We start from the raw sequence: 23,566 nt of genomic DNA, 5'->3' as shown, positions 1-23,566 counted from the left end.
CTCATTACATTATACAATATGTAGGAAATTTAATTAGAAACACTACAAGTTAGTTCCTATCCAGGCGAAAGAATATATTATAGTACAAGCACGGAAGTCTCACTTTGCAAAATCAATTAAAAAATAGGGACTCTTGCCGGATACAATAAGGTGTAATTCAGATCGCACAGCGCTAGAATTTGCTTCTTTCTTTCGCGTGACTTCTACCTCTTCTGAAGACATTAGGGTTGACTTCTTTACCTTACCTAGTATAAGGTTATCTTATAAAAATATCTCAGTCTTTTTTTATAATATAAATAGGTATGTTATCGTAATTTTAAATCAATATATATTCTTTCGTTGTTAAACTTACATTAGTTGCAGATAGTAATGTACGCGTTGAAAGACCACGACATAGTCAAACCTACTTAGTTTAAAACGAAATAAATAGGTAGCTATCATGAATGGTAATTTCATTATAATAATAATCCCTTTACATTAGATTGTTTCAGCGTCTTTGGGAAGCTTAAAAAAATTTAAAATTGGATCGCAATGACCTTTATAATATGTTTTTCTTTATTTATGTTTCTTCATTTTTTAAATATCGGTCGGATCTGTGAAGTACGTGACAATAAAGCTCGCGCATGCGTCACTGCTCGCTCGTAAATCCCTACTAGCTGACTTAACATAAAAAGCGACCGTTACTTGTCTCGGTTCTAAAGGCATAAAAGGCATTTATTTTCTCAAAATTGATTCCTTTAGAATTCTTTTTGATGTCATTTATAAAAACTACTAGATACTACTACCGCTTCGGAAAAAAATGGCGCTCTGAGAGAGAAGAAGCGGCGCAAGAAACTCTCCCAGCATTCTTTTTTTTGCGCTCTTTTCAATAAAAATATACAATATTGTACAGTCATTTCTATCGCTATAAAATAATCATAATTTAGCCCCAGGGCTGTCATTATCATTTAGATATTCAGCAGTGGAGTAATAGGATTTACGACAGAGCCATTTTTTTTTATAAAACATTTAAATTTATTTATAGATAATGCCTGAACAGTGGCTGGGACTTTATTATAGAAGTGTATACATTTACCCTTAAAGCTATTATGTATCTTATGAAGACTACTAGAATTAGTTACAAGCAATCCCTTATTTCTAGTGTTATAATAATGAAAATCACTATTAAGAGCAAAAGGGTGACGATTTTTGTGAACTTATATTAAATTTTCATAAATGTACTGACAATGAACAGTCATAATATTAAATTCTTTAAATTTTTCTTTGAGAGACTGTCTATAACCAAGCTGATATATAGCACGAACAGCTCTCTAGAATACTGTAGTGGGTTGTCGGATTCGTTATGATAAGTTTACCCATCATTTCACAAGAAAGACGTTCACTGTTGGGCAAAGGCCACCCCCATAGATCTCCACGAAGATCGATTCTGTGCTGCGCTCATCAAACCTATTCCGGCTTCTTGACCGGCTCGATCGATCATCGGTCCAATTTGTGAGGGGCCTACTACCAACACTTCCAGTAAAGGGGATAAATAATAATAAAGGGCATACCTTTTCTAAATTGATAAGGAGATTTCTTCCATCTTGCAGAACCCACGTGGATTCCTCAACTTTCACATCAGCGTCCAGCTCTCCGTCGATGATAAGGGGTTGGCCCTTGATGCCCACTTTAAGATGCCGCTTGCTGATGGTGACAGTCAGGTCTCTTGGTCGGAGTACCTGGCGAAGTGGTACACGCAGCTGGAACAATAACAAAACTTGTTTATATAAAAATACTATTAAGTGATTATTGTAAATAAGTAAGAGTTCTTTTAAATATTTCTTATTCGTATCTGTCTGCAATACGGCTTATGGTAGTATAGTAGCATCTTATACATTAAAACAAGCAATTGGCATATTTATTTAGCATTGTAAATTTACTACACTGGGGTTGCGGCGGCCCAATCACCTATCAAGTCTCAAGCGAAGTTTAAATTGTTTCAATTTAATTTAATAAAAATGTAAAAAATAATAATAATTAATCCAACGTTCTGCGGTCTTCAAAGTAACCTCATGATGACTTCCTGAACAAACTGACTATATGCAAGACGATCAGGCGATCAGTAGGCCGATTCACGTATATTCTAAGGATCCAAAAATCGTTGTAGTTCAGAAGTCGTCCTATTGAAACTTGGTCCAAAATTGGTATTCACGTACTGATTCGATAGGACGACAACTCAATAGGTCTGAAACTCAGCGACTCATCGACGACTTGCTATAGCACATTGCCAGTCTAATTCTACTATTCCTTTATTTTCTACCTTATTCTTTTAAATATGTTTATTATGATATCAAAGTGTCTGACTAGATATTTACTATATTTAAGAGGTAGGCTTAGGTAGGTACCTACTAAGTCCAACCTAAATAGGAAACTAAGTATAGTACGCTCTCATGGAATTAGTGGTCTTCAATAAGACCAAGGACTAAATCCTTGGTAAAGCGAAATGTTTTCACGAACTCTGTATCTGTCATTTCAAAAGAAAAATATTTGTTGATCCTCATATTATTTCATAGATGAAAACCTAGCTATATAAACTTTTGGTAAACCAAATACCCCAGTGTAGCAAGTACCGAGATACCTATATAAAAATTGATATGCTACAAGAATGGCTAGTTTAAATATATAACATTTGAATAAATCTCACAAGCCGTATTGCATAAGAGGATATAACAAAATGCACGTCTCATTTACGTAGACGGATACGAACAAGAATACTGGTAGAACAAGGTTTATACACAATGTTACGCCTCTTAAAGGTCGAGATTGAAAGAAATGGATTGAATCAACAACAAATGAATGCCACTGGTGACGTTAACTAATATTACAATGTTGTTTTATATACTAGCAGCGTGATTCAGGTGTCGCCAATTAAACAGGAACTTAGTTATCTCGTTCCTTTTACTGTTTTAAGTCTTGCCCACACTGTGTTGCAAGCGCCGTGATCGAGGGTTGACTAGGGTTACCATCCGTTCGGATCAATCCGGACATTTCCGGACTTTTAGACTCTTTTCCGGATTTTATTTTTAATAAGATGAATATAGCAATAAAACAACATGTTAGCCCAAAATTTAAACCAGATCAACTTAAAAGTCCGCACTTTTATCCAAATGTCAGACTTTTCAAATTAGGTACTTAATGGTAACCCTAGGGTTGACTCATCGAGTGCACGAAGAATATCCCGTGAATAGACTAATTAGCATAAGAAGTTACTTTGTTTGAAATTCTGAGAATTATAAATATTATAAAGGCCAAGGAACCCACAGGTCCGGTTGTCGTGTCTGAATATCGAGCTAATTCGTTTTACGTACATTTGATCGTTGCATGAATCTATGTTACAACTATTGTTTATTCTTTTTCTTAATTCTGTATGGACTAAAACTATTTTGAGATTAGTAATTCATATTTATTTGTTTTTAAAATTTTATTTGTGATAATATTGAGTGAACCCCGCCGCTCACATTCTCCTGCAACTCCAGATGAATCACAGTAACATTGCCGGTCATTTAGAAGATACGTACATATTTTATTCTATGAATTAAAATATGGACTGAGAGTAAATAAATATTTTTCTATTCTATTAATACTTTCTAGAATAATAAAACGAGAGGTATACATGAAGCTACTGTTTTAACTTTGTTAGAAGAGGGCCTCTCCAGCTAACATCAAGTGAGCCCTGTCATCATAAGCAGTGGTTTACTGCCTCGTCAATATTTCAAGAACATTGTAGAAACAAGCTCAGACAGTAGTAATAGTAATTCACCTTCAGTCAGTTGTCTACACAAAGTCTTAGTTTGTTGAAACCCGTGCCGGCGTGCCTGGAGATGCAAATTTCGTTGATAACAAGTATTTGACGACCCATATAGCCGAATGGTTAGTGACTCTGACTACTAAGCTAGAGGTCCCCGATTCGAATCCCGGTAGGTGCAATCATTTATATGATGAATATGAATGTTTGTTTCCGAGTCATGGATGTTTATCTGTATTTATGTATGTTTAAAGTAAGTCTATTGTATTCAATATATCGTTGTCTTGTACCCATAGTACAGGCTATGCCTAGTTTGGGGCAAGATAATTTGTGTCTATTAGGATATAGTAGCCACGGTGTAGTGATAATTATTGCGGGAATAATATTTGTAAAAAATTAACCTGTCTATTTTTCTCATAAAAGAGTTGTATAGTCTCTAATGCCTTGATGATGTGATATGCGAATATAGGGACAGAGCGGGCTGTTGGCCACTCGATGGCAGAGCATAATGATATTGGACTTTATATTGTACAAACTACAAAATCATCTAGAACGTATCAAAGCGAGATCCAAACTCCGTCATAGCTCACAGCGCTCTATTACTTTTAGTATAAATTACGTAAAAGCACTGGTATTAAATTGAGTAAACAATTATTCAGTGAGTAAAACTTTAGCACAAAAAAATCTAATAGATACCAAAGTTTTTACGTTTTTCTTAGCTTTCATCGAACCCACCAACCGTTGATCGATAATCGATCGCAACAGCGTCGTAGCATTTTTTTAGCAGTAGAAACCATACTTCCGAGATAGCTATAACATGCATGAGAATGGTACGCAATGTTGTACACTGATACGAAATTACAATAAACTTTACAACGAAGGTTGTCTTCAGTATAGTCTTATGAGTTATGACGTATAACTTCCGTGAATTATTAGTATACAAGTATCAAGAACAATCATCAAGCTACTTGTAATGTGCTTGGATCTACGTCAGACCAACAAGTGTTGTCGATGCGTGCTAAGTTTTGCTTTATTTGCATGAACATTAGGACCCCTATTCGCGTCTAACAAATTGTTTAACATCGTATTAGTTCTTATCCTTATTGAGACAGCCGGAATCAAGGTATCTTTATATTATGTTCAATACGTTTTATTGATATATTTACGTATCTCATATGAGTGGTCCAGAAAAGCTCAAATACTTGTGGTTAACATTAGAGACCGAGTTATAAACAATATTGTGAATGATTAAATTATTTTTAATAATTCAAAATAGATGTTATTTTAAATGATTTAAAAAATATTGTACAACAAATATAAAAGCGTAGTTTGTTGATATTTGTTTTGATCCTTCGGTCGTACGCTATAGGTGTTATTTGCATTTGCCTTTATTAGCATAATCCTAATACAACTCGTAATGGAGAATCACTGTTCATTTGCAAATTTGAAATTTATAAAAAGCGTACTGCCGCTTATTAGAAACAGGGATATGGTTTCCCTGTTTTTAGAATACTAAGGATCAATTTTCTTTTAGAATACACCAGCGCACGCGGATAAAGCAGTTCAAGCAGGCTAGCGACTACTTGTGCATTATTCTGGCTATCAAATACATAAATCAGAATTATTCAAATCCGACTGATACAAAGACAAGTGCAGAGAAACAAACATACAAAAGTCTAAAAAAGTTTACACTATTGTTAAGATTAGCGGCTGTCAGCAAGACGCCTGGGTTATATTTTTTAAGGTACATCTCATCAAATTTTTAGGCCATGTATCGCATATTGCATTAGAGTCGGCCGCGGAGTAGGGATGTTGAATCATTAATTTCAACTGGTGCTTTCAAGTCAGGTTAGTCGAGTACCTTGTCTAAGGCGCCAGATTTAAGCTCCGGTTCCCGCGAGGGAGAATGGGTGTGACATATACACCTGTTAAAGCCACTTTTATTACATTATATTTTTATTTTATGAATAAGTAAAGCATAAATTTTTTTTAATCATTAGATTATTATGCTGATATTAATATGGTATTTTGTTAAAAGCAGTTTCACATGGATCGTGGTTTAATAAAACCACACAATACCAAATATATTACATACAAGAGAATAATGTTTGCTGCCTCTGACCATTATTTTGGACTTTGTTCAGAATTTCTTGGGTGTTATATTTTTTCACAGAAAGATAGTAATTCATCTCGTCTCGAGTTACTTCCTATAGCATGAGTTATCTGCCAATACTGTTAATATCAGTAGTCCAAGCTTTTCGGAAAATGGCCAGAATAAGAGATATTTAGTCAGACGCTGCAATTTAATTAAGATTAAAATAAAAATACATCCTCCAGAGTACCCACACACGCCATAAATTAAATCAAGTTATAGCCGGATCGCGGACCGGTCGCAACTCATACAAATTCGCAATAAATATACATAATATATGTATGACAATGTTATGTTAAGCGCATTGTTAAATAAACATTTTTATTTGTAAATGAAGATTGCCACCAAAGAATGTGACCGGCCATAAGACGTGCTGGCCTCGCATTCCTGGCAAGGACGATGAATCTACATGAATATAATCGACGCGATCGACCAGCTTCTACAAAAAATAATTAATATTTCCTCAAATTCGTACAGACGACTGAAATATACGAATATATAATTATCAAAGAACACAATATTGTAAAATGTTATGCAACTGAGAAGGTACGGATAATAGTTACCAACTCCTTGTTTTCTCATGGGATAAAAAGGTAAATATTCAACTAACCTATTCAACTACTGAATTATAAAAATATTTCCGTAGCAGATATAGGCAGTATACGCATGCCGAATAAAATATTTTAAAACAACGACAATTTCACAAATTAAGAATGGAAATACGATACCTTTGACCACAAGCTACTAGCTAACGATTCTAACATAAGATATGACTTTAGTACAATGAAAGAGCGTGAGACTGCGAATATTAGGCAAGGTTTCAAGTATGGTTACGGAATTACTTCTTATATCTTGTTGTAATCGTCAGTCGTCGTTTGTAACACACAGATTCACACAATTATTTACAACAATTTGATATGAATCTTGTTTTGAAATATATCCGCGGTTAAGACTTAGTTTTAACAATGGGATCGACAAGTCTTACTGATTTTGGGAATGGTATGAGCCAAGGAAAATTCTTTGCTTGAATACGTGCACGTTTCGAAGCTTTGCACTCAATGGACACATGTGGTATGTTTTTTATTTAACTGATGACCAGAAACGACTGTTCTTAGAGTGGTGCCGTAAAATGATAAAATGGAGGAGTTATTTGTTGTATATATTATTGTCACTGATGACGAAACCTATTCGCTGAAGCTATTCGGCAGCATGCGTCTTTCCTTTTGTATATTTGGCTACGAAAGTTAAGAAATGTCGAAGAACTGGAAAGAAAATGGCTGTTTCCTTTTCGGCAAATCGACGCATAACACTACAGTAACGTTTCAGAACCAAATAAAAGTTACTGCACTTGCCGCAAGTCGTCCGTAATAACGACAACGGGTCCTCACCTTCTACTAAGGTAACGAATTAGTTTTGAAGGCGTCAAATATTAACGCATCCACCATACTGTCCTTCGCACATTGTGCATAAGCTAAGAGGTATACGATTTACAAGCCCTGAAGAGGCAGTGAATAAGTTTCAAGGGGCCATTTAACACGCCTCATACGACAACTAGAAGAACTGCTTTATGCAATGTTTTCAAAGAAGTATGTAAATATTGAGGGGCTTTGAAAAACAATAAATATATCATAAACATAATATTATTATTATGTTCCATTATTAATGAGAATCCAGAAACTTACAGTATTAATTAATACATGCGCATTTATTTAGTTCTCACAGCTCACGATATGTCTGGGCATCTGCCGAATCATATCAAGTATCTACTTGATATGATGATTGACGATGTCTTGATAATCTCTAAATATATATAGATAAACTAGCTGACCCAGCAAACGTTGTATTGTCGAAAATTTGAAGTTGCATGTATTTAATGCTGACTCATAATCAAACAAATTAAAAAAAAATCGTGTGGACCACCCTTAACATTTAGGGGGATGAAAAATAGATGTTGTCCGATTCTCAGACCTACCCAATATGCACTCAAAATTTCATGAGAATCGGTCAAGCCGTTTCGGAGGAGTTCAATGTTGTCAACACCATGACACGAGATTTTTATATATTAGATTTCAACAAGTCACTACACCATATAACTCATATTTTATATTCAATAAATGATAACTTTAAAAATGTAATTCATAATCGTTAAATTATTCATTGCTTTTTCAATCAGTCATTATTTATTTATTTGTTTGGAGAAAAACGGATACAAAAATTAAAAATATGCAATTGTATAACCTTAAATATTTCTCTAGGATCCACTCCATCAAGATCTCAATGTTATAATTTTCAATAAAATGATTAACTACTGCCCAATGATATTTAAAAGTATAGATAGGTTACCTAGACAACATTCGGTGTTTGAAAATGATACACAAACGCACACATGAATATTTAACATTGCAATAGCACACTACATTACAATTACACGTCAAAGAAGGATAGTAAATGCAATTATCGCAAGCGAAAAAGAGATAAATCTAATCTAAATTGCTTCGTATTTGAATAGATTAATACAGAATCATCCATCAGATATGATTTTTTACCGTACACCGTGATTTATGCTTAAAATACCAAGAAAACATAAAAAAACAACACTAAATTAAAATAAAGGTGCGTACCACGTGTATGTAAACCTAAGTTAGTAGGTTTCTTTTCACATGACATATATTCAGAGTTCTGTATTGTATTAACAAACATTTCAAAAGTTCTAATACGATTCAATCAGTTGTCTTACTTTAATTACAATCTTGATAAAACAATACAAATGCATAATAATATGCCCGTTGGCCCATCAATTACGATGTCAGGGCAAATTATCAACATTTGAATCTGCCACTCATAGTCCGTCAGAACCGCCCACGACAAACAAGGTTACCATTTTAAAGTGGTGCTTAATTACCAACGTATATTATGTATGGTGTTATTAGTACTGTAGTTAGTCAAATCTGCTCTTATCATAAGAACGTGACTTCTGTTGTATTGAAAAAGTGTAAAATTATTTGCGTTACTGACGCACAGCTAATGGATACAGATAAAAACTAATTGCTTTTCTAAGTTCTTAATATAATTCTTACACTAAAAAAGAAAAAAAAAGAAGATTTTCTTTATTAATATTTTAAGGGATACCTCATCTGTTTAAGGGTTATACCTACTCATAAAAAAAAAAGTTCGAAAAATACAAAATTGAACGCCTCAATACCTATTATATCGCAAAGAAAAAATTGAAAAGTGATAGGACGCAGTTCACCAAAAATTTAATTTAAAAAAAAATATTTAATCATATTACTATCCATCAACGTTGATTTGATATCATATTATAAACGATTATGAATAAGATAACAACCAGCAAAAAGGATCATTCAAATGATCCCTTTTAGGATAATCATTGGAAGACTGACTCAAACTTTTTAAAAATATTCTTATGTCCTTTAGCAGGTATCTTATTCTAAATCGTGTATCCTTATTAGAGAGGATATGAGATCCGCCCGGATACGATCAAAAATGCAGCGTTAGAGTCAACAAACGGTTCCACCTATCTTCTTATACAAAGCCAGTTTCCGAGTCTTTCGCTGTATACGCTGCTGCAGAGCGCTGTAAAATGCGTTCACCTCGTTCGCTCATGCGATGCGCTAAAAAGCTATACACATTTCCCCCCCTATTCATAATAGTCTGCTAACTTAAATCATTGTTAATTCTCACTCTGTCTTCTTTCTATTGACCTAAGTCAGAATGAGAAAAAAACACTTCTAAGCGGCTGTTTAAAGTTAGCGGACCATTATGAATAAGGGTGTAAAAGTAGTAGGGATTCGCCGGTTCTGGCTCACAGTAGTAGGGATTCGCCGGTTCTGGCTCCTCGATTCTGGCTCACTTGCTCGTGATGCCTACTAAAAAAAAAAAAAAAGAAGTTTGGTGTCAAACTGGTGGTTTTGATGTATTTCCGAGCGATTGCGCTTATCCGTTTTTCGATATCTCTTATAGTTTCAAAGTTAGCATTTTAAATTAAACAGATCCATAATCATTAATAATCACTGGTCATTTAGCTAATGATTGGTGAGCGACTCAATGTCTAAATTTCCATGAACATGATACAGGTAATTTACTAATTACCTCTATCACATTCGTTACTACGATTAAAAAGACAGTTTCTGTATTTATTATTTATTTTTAAAACATGATTTAAATAAAGTATATAATAAAACATCATTGCAGATTGTATCATTTTCAAAATATTTGATGAAATCATTCAAACTCTTCTTATTAAACTTAAAGTATAGATACATTATGCAGTACTCGCCACACACTGCGGTATATTCATTCTGTACTCTTGCAGTATTGTAGTTATACATTCTGCAATTCCTTTGTAAAAACATCAGCTGGAATCCCTGAGGTGGACGACCATATGAATCGAAGTATTGTCCAATACCCTGCTCATCAATGTGTATTGCAACCCAGTGAGTGCCTGGCTTATTATCACTATCTAAATTGCTGACAATATAACAGGGCGTTACAACATATATCGGCAATCGGTTTGCCGCGTAAACATTATTTTTAATACTGGGATCGATTTTGTTCAAATAATTCTGTATCTCGATTGTATTCATATTAGTTGAGAACAGGGTCTTGTCAGTTGCGAGGATTGAATAGTTATGTGGATCATAATAACATAAGCACTCAATAAATAAGGCTTTAATGTATCTTATTCATGTATTTAAAACTTATATGGTTACAATAAAACAAAATATCATTACAAGCGATTCAAATATAAATCTATGAACATTTGATGAAATTATATTTTCATCAATTTTATTATAATATAAAAGCTGATTGAAAACGAACTTTGTACCTACATACTTACGTAGTCATTAGTACAATCTGGAAATGTTGACTCCATTAAACTATCAATAATTGAACTTATCATTTAAGTGCCATTATGTTTCACCACAATATTTAAAAACCAGTACTAATCATAAACAAATTTACTTTTACGATATTTTAGTATAAAATGCTAGAACTGTTCAGAAAAATAATCATTGAAGTGGCGTATTCAGTCAAATTATTATATATTTTGTGTGTTGTGTAATTGTTGAGTGATTTGCTGCAATGGAGGTAAGTTTTATCTATTATTCACTTTGAAATTAAAAAGTAATATCATTTGTTATATTAAGATATGTATGTATAATACTATTCTAAAGCAGTCTTATTGTTGTTGTAGAATGCATTCAACCCAACAATGGAAGAAACTACATATAAAACATTTTACTATCCATTATCTGAAGATAGTCAGGATTCATTAAAAGTTCCTCAACTTAAATCCTTGAAGAGGGCCAGCTCAAATGAAAATATAGATGCATTATTCGAAGTGAAAAAAACAAAACAAAAGAAAATATCATCATCAATATCCAGAGCACATGAGAATGGAAGTATTTACATTACAACTAATGCAGATGACGGAAGAAATGCATCACATTTGGTTAAAATAGAAATCTATGATCTCAATAAAATAAAAAACACGCCTGCACAAGAACAATGGAAATACGCTGATTATAGATTAAAATATTATACAATCGACAATAATGAAAGTTATAAGGACATAAAAAAGATTTTATACAATGTTACGAAGAAAATTTTAGAAACAGAAAATTATAAGAAATATAATTTTAACAATAAGTAGGTAGCTATGAAGAAATACATAAATATTAGTTCAGTTTAGTTATTAGTTTATTTATTCTCTTATACAAATAATATTATTATATTTTCATCATTTGGAAAATTAAACATAACGATATGGAACTCTGCTTTGTATGTAATGAGGTTGAAAAAATGATCAAGTGAGTTATTTTCTTTGTAAATTATTTAGTATTATATTATTGATGAAATGTGGCTAATATCATTCACTTATGTTGTAGTCAACCTGTTCTACAAAGTGGAGGAGGTTTTAAGAGAAGAAGTGTAGTATTACAAGGCAGTGAAGACAATGATACAAGTACAAAGAGAGGAAGACAAGGGGAACCATCCACATCATCGGGGCTCACCAGTGTGAACGATGAAATGGTGAACTGTTCTTTATGTCAAATCTTAATACGGAAAAGATATTATGCAAATCATCTTAGAAGTAACCTCCATAAGAATAACGTAATGCAATTACATAGTACTTTAAAAAATGTCACAGTACACGAATCGGCTTTTGGTAATAGAATTATCTCATATAAAATAAAGAGTAAATCCAACCAATTACAAACATTCGAAACACCAGAAATGTTTTTGAATTCTATTAAAAATGAAATTATTTCACTATTTGAGGAATCTGTTCGATTGCTTACAATTTTTAAAGTTAATTTTATTCTGCACGCTAATTTTGTTCAAGAAACAAAAAATATTTCTAATGAATTTGAATTTCAAACATGTAGTTATACTATAATGCAGGGTGAGGATTTAAATTTTTTCTTTTCGTCCTTATGTGATATGTTGATGACTAAAATTAGCACATTTGAGAAAAAAGATAGTGGTTGGAGTCTTAAGAAAATAAATGCATTAGACATGAATATAAACAAATTCAATCCATTACGTGGAAAATCATATATTGAATTACCTAAAGAAATCAAATTAAAAAAAAGTGTTATAAATGTACAAAACTCGGATGATTTATGCTTTAAATGGGCTTTGCTTTCTGCATTATATCCAGTTACTAAGAACTCTCAGAGAGTTTCATCTTACAGTAAATATTCAAATAAATTAAATTTTGACGGAGTTACGTTTCCTGTTAAAATGACAGATATACAGAAAGTAGAAAGGTTAAATAATTTAAGTGTAAATGTTTTTGGTCTTGAATACAATTGTAAAAAGAAAGTACATGAATTAGTTGGTCCATTGTATTTAACAAAATCACGGAAAATTGTTCATATCAATTTATTATTTATTTCGCACGGAACAATTAATCATTTTTGCTACATTAAAAACCTATCGCGTTTAGTAAGTGGTCAAATTTCAAACCATGAACATGCAATCTACATCTGTGACGGTTGTCTTTTACACTTCTCAACAAATGATAAGTTATCAGCTCATCAATTGAATGATTGTTGTCATATTAAAGTGGAATTGCCTAATACAGAAAAAATTTTTAAAGATTGGTTTGAACAACCAATTTCAAACAATGTCTTAAAATTTGATAAATTTAATAAGATGTTACAAATACCCTTTGTTATATACGCGGATTTTGAAGCTTTCCTTAATCCAATTCAGACATGCTTTAACGATCCATCAAAACCTTATACAACTAATGTTCACAAACACGAAGTTTATAGTTTTGGGTACTATATTAAATGTTCATATGATGATAGTTTATCAAAATATGAAACATATAGTGGTCCTCATTGTACTCATGTCTTTATGAATCAGTTGTATAAAGATTTAGAAGTGATTTGCACAAAAAATTATTTTGTCATAAGTCCAAAACCTTTGACTTCCAATGATAATGAAATTATTTCACAATGTAAAGACTGCTTTATATGTCAATCTAATTTAAATGGTGAATGTGCATTATACTTTGACTCGCATACAGGAAATTTTAGAGGAGTTGCACACGAAGTATGTAAGACAAAGTTTAGAATCCCCTATCACATTCCAGTTTTTTTACACAATCTTAGTCAATATGACTCTCATTTTATTGTTCATGCATTAAATTCTATAGAAGGGGAAATTGATATTATTCCACAAACGAAAGAAAAGTACATTTCTTTCACAAAAACGATAAAATTAAATAATCATAAAATTCAATTGAGATTCGTTGATTCGTTTAAATTTTTACCTTGTAGTTTAGACAAACTTGTTCAAAATTTGAAGGAAGAACAATTTCAAACATTAAAATATAATTTTCCAAATAATAATGATTTTTTACGTCTTAGAAAAAAAGGAATTTATCCATATGAATTTATGTCGTCACATGATTCCTTAAAACTTTCAGCACTCCCTAGTCGCGATAAATTTTACAATACATTAACCGACACACATATTTCCGATGAAGATTATGAACATGCCAAGGATGTTTGGCAACACTTTCATTGTCAAAATATGTCAGATTATTCTGATTTATATCTTAAAACCGATGTTTTACTTTTAACAGATGTGTTTGAAAATTTCCGAGCCTTATGTTTGCAAACATATGGTCTAGATCCAGCTCATTATTATACAGCACCTGGGTTAAGTTGGGATGCTATGTTAAAATGCACAAAAATTAAATTAGAATTACTTCAAGACTTTGAACAAATAGCTTTTATTAGATCGGGCATTCGAGGAGGTGTATCTCAATGTAGCAATCGTTATGCCAAAGCTAATAACAAATATATGCGAGAATATGATAAAGACACACCAAACTCATTTTTAACTTATCTTGATGCTAATAACCTTTACGGATGGGCCATGTCTCAATTCCTTCCTACAGGAGGTTTTGAGTGGGTAGATGTCACAACTAATTTTGATGTCCCTGATGATTATGAATATGGTTTTATTTTGGAAGTAGATCTAGAATATCCTATTGAACTGCATGATTTACATTCTGACCTACCCTTATGTCCCGAGAATATATGTATTGGTAATACAAAAGACATAAAATTAGTTCCAAACCTTCGTAATAAAATTAAATATGTGATTCACTACAGAAATTTAAAGCAATGTCTGACAATGGGTTTAAAATTACAAAAAATTCATAGAATTTTAAAATTCAAACAATGCGCATGGTTACAATATTATATAGATTTAAATACAAGCATGCGTAAACTAGCCACATCTGATTTCGAAAAAGATTTTTATAAATTAATGAATAACTCAGTGTTTGGAAAAACAATGGAAAATATCGAAAAAAGAGTAAATGTAAAATTATTGAGTCATTGGGAAAATCAGGGTAAAATTCTAGGCGCACAAGATTTAATTGCTAAGCCAGAATTCCATAGTTTATCTATTTTTAATGAAAATTTGGTTGCAGTTCAATTACGAAAGACGAAATTGTTCCATAATAAACCTATTTATTTGGGATTTTGTATATTGGATATTTCTAAAACTCTAATGTACGACTTTCACTATAACTATATGTTTAAAAAGTTTCAAAACAAATTAAAATTATTGTACACAGATACTGATAGTTTAATATATCAAATTTTTACAGATGATTTTTACAGAGATATAAAACCTGATTTACATTTGCGTTTCGATACCTCTGACTATACAGAAAAAAATATATTTGGCTATCCAAAACTCAATAAAAAGAAGTTAGGCTACTTTAAAGATGAAAACAATGGTAACATATTTAATGAATTTGTAGGACTTAGATCTAAAATGTATGCATTAGATGTTGAGGGAAAATTCACAGCTAAAGCTAAGGGGGTTAATAAAAGTGTTACTAAGAATATGAAAATGGAAAATTATAAGACTTGCTTATTTGAAAATAAGAACGAATATTGTTCAATGCTTAGATTTAAGTCAATAAAGCATAATATTTTTACTCAAAGAATAAATAAATCTAGTCTGTCATTTAATGATACCAAACGGTACATTTTACCAAATAATATTGATACCTTAGCATGGGGTCATCATAAAATAGAATAAATATTATATTAAATTTTAAGAATAAATTATTATAGTTTTAAAAAACCAAATGAGAGATTATTGTATTTAGATGTATAAGTTGCGGAGTAAAACATGATGTACTGTATATTGTTTCAATTATAGATTTTTCTGTTTAAATAAATGGTGGTTTAATAACAGATTGTTTCATTACTATACTAAACCTTAACACACATAGACGTAGTAGATAATGCATCATTTCAATCATCCATTCACTGCAATAGTTGCTGGTCCAAGTGGATGTGGAAAATCAGTTTTCGTAAATAATTTTATAAAATTTTTGAATGATATCTGTGATGCAAATTTTACTCAAATCACCTGGTGCTTTGATGAAATGCAGCCTTTATATAATCTCAACCACATTAATTATCTTCAAGGTTTACCTGATTTATCTATGTTTGACGGAAAAAATCCTCAACTTGTAATAATTGATGACCTGATGAGGGAATCAGATGGTCGTATTGTTGATATATTCACGAAAGGAAGTCATCATAGAAACTTAAGTGTGTTTTATTTATCTCAAAATTTGTTTCATCAAGGTAAAGGACAAAGAGATATATCACTCAACTCAAGTTATATAATATATTTCAAAAATCCTCGAGATAAAACCCAAATTCGATACTTATCTCGTCAAGTATTCCCTGAAAATCCGAAATATTTGGAAGATTCTTACAGAGATGCTACCAATGAAGCTCATGGTTATTTAATGATTGATTTGAAACAAGAAACAAATGAATTGTGTCGCGTTAAGACAAAGATATTTCCATCCGATGGATATTGCACTGTTTATGTACCCACAAAAGGGTTTAAATATGGTAAGAATCAAGAAATTTCGATCATTTATAAATGATGCATAGACGTTTAAAGACGCATAAAGATTTGTTAATTGCTCTACATAAACTGAAGCCAAAATATCAAAAAGCTTTATTAAAATCATGTAACAAAACAGAAATAAATTACATTTGTGAATGTATTCATAACGTACTGCGGGGTAACATTGAATTGGCCGAGAAAGAAAAATCTAAATTAAAGAAATATAAAAATATTCTTCGAAAATTGGTAAGAAAAGGTACGAATAAAATTAGAAAAAATATAATTGTACAAAAAGGAGGTTCATTTCTACCGATAATATTGGGTTCTATTCTAAGTGGGTTGATTAATTCATTTATTTAAGAAAATGGACAATGCTAAAAAAATGTTACTTATTGAACCATCATTATTGGAGAAGTTAAAACAACACAAAGAAAATGATACGCCAAGATCTCGATTAGATACTGATATGCAAAATATCTTAAGCAGTGACATAGAAGATCGAAAGAAATGTATTTTATATTTGCAAACCCTTCAAAGATATCTAAACTTCGTCAAAGAGGATCGACAACCATACCACATACCACTTATAAATGATAATGATTCATATATTGGTTTTAATCAAGGTCATAATGAAATTGATACTGATTATATAAATCATGATGTGAATAAAATAAATGTAGTTCCTTCTCAAACATCAGTGGAGGTTAACAAAAATATTGGGGAAATATACACGAGCTCTGAAATACTGAAACTAATACCGAAAACATATGCTAAAAAAGGTGAACTTTTACTAAATTTGATTTCCTTGAATAAAAATAAAATAAGCTGGGATGAATCTGGTACCGTGATTATAGATAATGAAAAAATACCTGGGAGTAATATTGTGGACTTGGTGAGTGATACCTTGAGAGCTCTTCAGAAAAGTGAACCTATAGGTTGGGAAAAATTCGCAACAACTTTAAAGGAAATAAAAGTACCACTCACTTATATCGGGAACCCAAAGCGAGTGGATTTTATAAACCATTTGCAATTAAAAGAGGTTGAATCTAAATCAGTACCTGACGAAGAATTTTCTACACCAACAAGTAATAAGTACACAGGGAAACTAAAAAAAAGATTGGACTGGGAAAAATGGACCCCATATTAGAAATAAATAAAATTTATTATGATGCATCACATCCTGCTGGCTACAGCACTATTGATAAATTGTCAAAAGCAATGAAGGGTAAAATGGACAGAAATAGTGTCTTAAAGTGGTTACAATCACAAGAAACATATACATTACATAAACCTGTTCAAAGAAAATTTTCTCGTAACAGATATATTTTGTCTAATATTAATGAGTTATGGCAGGCCGATTTAAGTGATATGAGATCTTATTCTGAATATAATGATGGTTTCAAATACATACTTTGTGTTATTGATGTCTTTAGTAAATATGCGTATGTTCGAGCAATGAAAAAGAAAAACTCTGAAACAGTTAAGGAATGCTTTGAAAGTATTTTTGCTGAAGCTAATACTACACCTACACATATACAGTCTGACAAAGGAACTGAATTTGTTTCCAAATATGTACAAAAATATTTTAAATTAAAAAACATAAATTATTATACAACCAATAATCCAGATATTAAAGCAAGTATTGTCGAAAGATTTCAGAGAACTCTTAAAACGAAAATGTGGCGCTATTTTACACACAAAAATACTCATAAATACATTGATGTTTTACAAGATCTAGTGCATTCATATAATCATAGTTTTCATTCTAGTATAAAAATGTGTCCATGTGATGTTAATAATACAAATATAATGAGTGTATGGCAAAATTTATATGATAGAGAAAGTAAGATAAAAACATCAATTAGTATGGTGAATCCAAGAATTCACGTTGGAGATTATGTTAGAATAACAAAACATAAACATATTTTCCAAAAAGGATATGAATCAAATTGGAGTGACGAAATATTCATCGTATCTACCATAATACACCGATCTCCGTTTGTAGTATTTACTTTAAAGGATTTAGAAGGCGAAGAGATAGTTGGTACTTTTTATGAAAAAGAGTTACAAAAAATCATATTCGACCCCACTACTAAATACAAAATAGATAAAATAATACGCTCTCGATATACCGGTAACAGAAAAGAATTGTTGGTGAAGTGGAGAGGTTATCCAAATAAATTTAATAGCTGGATATTAGCTTCTACTTTGAAAAAAATATGAATAAAGATAGTTTTTATTTAACTTTACTAAGCAATAGTTCTATGGATTATTTTCCTGATAATACAACAACATTATTTTCTACGAAACTGCCAAAACCAACAATACTAGAAGGTGAATGGAGGGTTGGAGTAGTAGAATTTCAGTACCCATGCACTATGTTCACCGTTCAAGAACATGAAAACATTATTTATATAACAAAGTTGATGCAAGTACCCAATGAAAGTAAACCGTCATATGTTTATTACAAGACACATATTCCAGCCACAAATTACGATAACATAAATCATATTTTGATAGCACTGAATAACACTCGAGAAAAAATTAAATTTAAGTGCGATGAGGTTTCAAGGATTGTAGTTGCTACGATAACGGATGAATCCATAAAATCTGTAACTCTATCACCTAAATTATGTCTTCAACTAGGGTTCGAACCAAACAGAAATCTCGTTGAAAAAAATTTTGGAAAGTGTCCAGCTAATTTGCATTTGGGTTTACCCTCTCAATTATTTGTTTATTGTGACATAGTGGAGCCTCAAATCGTTGGAGATGTTATGACACCCCTTTTACGAATAATACCATTGGATCCCTCAAAATACATATATGGAGCGTACAAAATGCACGTTTTCTCTCCTCCCCATTACCTACCTGTGATGCGTAGAGAATTTGATACAATTGAAATAGATATAAGAACAAGCACCGGTCAAAAGATACCATTCCAATTTGGAACAGTGTGCATTAAACTCCACTTTCAAAAATTATAATGTACGACAAACGTGATAATATTTCATGTCCATATGAACACTATTATACTCACCAGGCCGGATCGGGTATCGGAGTTATTTATAAAGGAGCACCGTATCAAAGAGGTCATGGAATCGGAAGTTTTCTTGGTGGGCTGTTTAGATCTATTTTACCACTACTGTCTAGTGGTGTTCGAACTATTGGTAAAGAAGCATTAAGTACCGGTGTAGGTATATTATCAGATATGGTTAATGCACGCCCCATGGAAGATTCAATAAAAACTCGTCTAAAAGAAGTCAGCTCAAATTTGAAACGAAAAGCTGATGCTAAAATAGATAATATCAACATGTTTGGATCTGGGTATATAACAAAACGAAAACGTCGTTCTGCGATCATTCCATCATTGACTGCGAAAGCGAAAGCTATTAAGAAATTAAAATTGAAACAAAAACAAATCAAAGATATATTTACTGATTAAATATGTCATTTTTACATAGTCAGTCTTGTGAATGCATTAAGTCCGAATTGGATTTATTTGCATTACCATCAACTCAAACTAGCATTGAAAGTGGACTATGGATTCATTATAAGCCCATTTCATCACTTGCTGATGATGGGCCAATAGAATTTCAAGTACCTGGGGCAGGTGATGACTATGTGGATTTATCCCATACTTTACTCCATATAAAAGCTAAAGTTTTGAATCAAGATTATACAAAACTGACAGTACCGACAGTTGTGGCCCCAGTTAATAATTGGTTACATACACTTTTCAGTCAACTTGATGTATATTTAAATCAAAAACTTGTATCGCCACCGAATAATACATATGCATATCGAGCTTATATTGAAACTCTATTGAATTATGCACCTGCTGCAAAAGAATCTCATCTCACTTGTGGTCTATGGTATGAAGATACAGCTGGAAAAATGGATGCAACTGATGAACAAAATAAAGGATTTATTAAAAGACAAGAATTGGCTAGTGAAAGCAAAGAAATAGAAATGATAGGACATTTACATGGAGATTTATTCAACCAAGAAAAATTTTTGATTAATGGCGTTGACATGTGCGTAAAGTTAGTTCGTTCTAGAGAAAATTTCAATCTCATGGCTTCATCAACTGACCATAAATTTAAAGTGTCTATTACAGATGCAACTCTTATTATTCGAAGAGCACGAATCAACCCAACTGTGCTACTTGCACATCAAAAAGTTTTATCATCTACCACAGCAAAATATCCAATCACGCGAGCAGAAGTCAAAGTTTTAACTATACCATCAGGCATTCAGGGGAAAACCCTTGATAACATATTCCTTGGTCAAATACCCAAAAGGTGTATAGTCGGTTTTGTGAATAATGCATCCTTTAATGGTAGTCTCACAAAAAACCCATTCAATTTCGAAAATTATGATATTAATACATTTTGTTTATACATAGATGGACAACAGATACCTTCAAAAGCATTACAGCCATCGTTTGACAGTAATATTTTTACTACGGTCTATCATACGTTATTCTCAGGAACAGGTATACATTTCCTAAATGAAGGCAATGGAGTATCAAGAGAGCAATATGCCAAAGGGTTTTGCTTGCTAGCCTTCGACTTAACACCCGATTTATCAGCAAATTCTTCAAGTCATTGGAATCTTATAAAACATGGTAGTGTAAGATTAGAAGTTCGTTTTGAATCAGCTCTTACACAAACAATTAACTGTATTGTTTATGCGGAATTCGATAATGTTATTGAAATTGATAAAAATCGTAATATTTCTGTAGATTACAGCAGTTAGAATATAATAATTAATGTTTGAATCGTTTGTATACTTGTGTATTTTTTATGTTGATTAAATACTAGATTACCTTATAAATTTATATAATAAAAATATGTATATAAAATGATATTTTGTTTTATTATGGTGAAACATAATGGCACTTAAATGATAAGTTCAATTATTGATAGTTTAATGGAGTCAACATTTCCAGATTGTACTAATGACTACGTAAGTATGTAGGTACAAAGTTCGTTTTCAATCAGCTTTTATATTATAATAAAATTGATGAAAATATAATTTCATCAAATGTTCATAGATTTATATTTGAATCGCTTGTAATGATATTTTGTTTTATTGTAACCATATAAGTTTTAAATACATGAATAAGATACATTAAAGCCTTATTTATTGAGTGCTTATGTTATTATGATCCACATAACTATTCAATCCTCGCAACTGACAAGACCCTGTTCTCAACTAATATGAATACAATCGAGATACAGAATTATTTGAACAAAATCGATCCCAGTATTAAAAATAATGTTTACGCGGCAAACCGATTGCCGATATATGTTGTAACGCCCTGTTATATTGTCAGCAATTTAGATAGTGATAATAAGCCAGGCACTCACTGGGTTGCAATACACATTGATGAGCAGGGTATTGGACAATACTTCGATTCATATGGTCGTCCACCTCAGGGATTCCAGCTGATGTTTTTACAAAGGAATTGCAGAATGTATAACTACAATACTGCAAGAGTACAGAATGAATATACCGCAGTGTGTGGCGAGTACTGCATAATGTATCTATACTTTAAGTTTAATAAGAAGAGTTTGAATGATTTCATCAAATATTTTGAAAATGATACAATCTGCAATGATGTTTTATTATATACTTTATTTAAATCATGTTTTAAAAATAAATAATAAATACAGAAACTGTCTTTTTAATCGTAGTAACGAATGTGATAGAGGTAATTAGTAAATTACCTGTATCATGTTCATGGAAATTTAGACATTGAGTCGCTCACCAATCATTAGCTAAATGACCAGTGATTATTAATGATTATGGATCTGTTTAATTTAAAATGCTAACTTTGAAACTATAAGAGATATCGAAAAACGGATAAGCGCAATCGCTCGGAAATACATCAAAACCACCAGTTTGACACCAAACTTCTTTTTTTTTTTTTTTAGTAGGCATCACGAGCAAGTGAGCCAGAATCGAGGAGCCAGAACCGGCGAATCCCTACTACTGTGAGCCAGAACCGGCGAATCCCTACTACTTGTAAATCTCTAGTAAGACGTACAGACCAACTAACATCTGACTGCGGTGGAATAACATTGGTTAATTGAATTTTATTCTTATAATCACTAAAAATGTAATTATTATAATTCAATATCTCTAGTTATGATAAAATTCTTCCTTAAATGGATTGCACTTTCAGCTTGAAGTGTGGAAACGCTTTTATGTTGCGAAATTGAAAGAAAGGACGGCGACCAATCAAGAGTAGAGCACAAGGCGTGCAGTAATAAGTTTAATTGCTTTCAAATTGATACAGGCAAGTTAGTCACAATACAAACAGTAATTATAATACTTGTGTGATAAGTATTCTAAAAAGCCCGAGCAATATGTTCATAAGGTGCAGGCTATTATATGAAATGCTGAGCTTCCTTTCAATCTCAAAATTTTGAGCTGCACTAGGATTCCTTACGACCCTTGACCATAATATGGTTCCAATGGATTGATAAATTTATTACTTGGAAGGATTGACCTCGCGGCTTCATCTGTGTATAATATTTTTTTGTCAATAGATTACTTGTATACCTCACTTCCAAAGTATAACAAGCCTGAAATTCAGTAAGTTTAAGGTAAGTATGAGGAATTGTTTCATAAACGATAGCCCAAACCAAAAGAGATACATGTCGATAAGTAGTTTAGTTGTTACTTCAATATTTCTTAATGTCTTTGTAATATTTTCCTTTCATAGAGTAACAATTCAAGTTGTTTTCTTTTGGAGTACTTTTCTGAACTATTTTGCCTTTTGCCGAATATCTGTAAATAATTTGTATTTACGTATCACTCTCCATAATTCCAGCGCACGCGGATAAAACAGTTCGCGAGAGCTTTTTCTTCCGACTTACGTAACAAAAAATATTATTGAAAACAGACTGGTAGGCCCAGAGATTGCTCGTTTGAGTAAACAAACAGAAAACCTCTTGTGTTTTACGGTAATGGATGTAGTTCCCACATCGTTTCCCGATTTACTTACGGCAGAAACTTCTTTAAAACTACTCTCCAAGTGATAAGTAGAATAAAAGATTATTCAATAACCCTAAAGGTTGAAAATTCAATAATATATTTTCATTGAAGATTAATCTTTTCATATCAATCGTTCCACGAACGTTGTAAATGGTTTTCTGATAGATAAATCACCATATACTATTTCCAACCGG

General features: G+C 32.0%; 1 protein-coding gene across 1 annotated transcript in view; it reads right to left on the bottom strand.

Moving 5' to 3' along the window:
• The window catches only part of LOC126977118 (nuclear migration protein nudC), a 60,794-nt gene that overhangs the window by 10,135 nt on the left and 27,093 nt on the right, over positions 1 to 23,566 (bottom strand). The window contains exon 5 of the mRNA XM_050825822.1: positions 1,551 to 1,739. Within this exon, the coding sequence (XP_050681779.1) occupies positions 1,551 to 1,739 (189 nt within the window). The remainder of the gene's footprint in view (positions 1 to 1,550; positions 1,740 to 23,566) is intronic.

The sequence above is a fragment of the Leptidea sinapis genome, chromosome 43 (assembly GCF_905404315.1).
Source record: "Leptidea sinapis chromosome 43, ilLepSina1.1, whole genome shotgun sequence".
NCBI classification, from domain to species: domain Eukaryota; kingdom Metazoa; phylum Arthropoda; class Insecta; order Lepidoptera; family Pieridae; genus Leptidea; species Leptidea sinapis.
The sequence above is the reverse complement of the archived record's forward strand: the minus strand, read 5'-3'. Positions and strand labels throughout refer to the sequence as shown.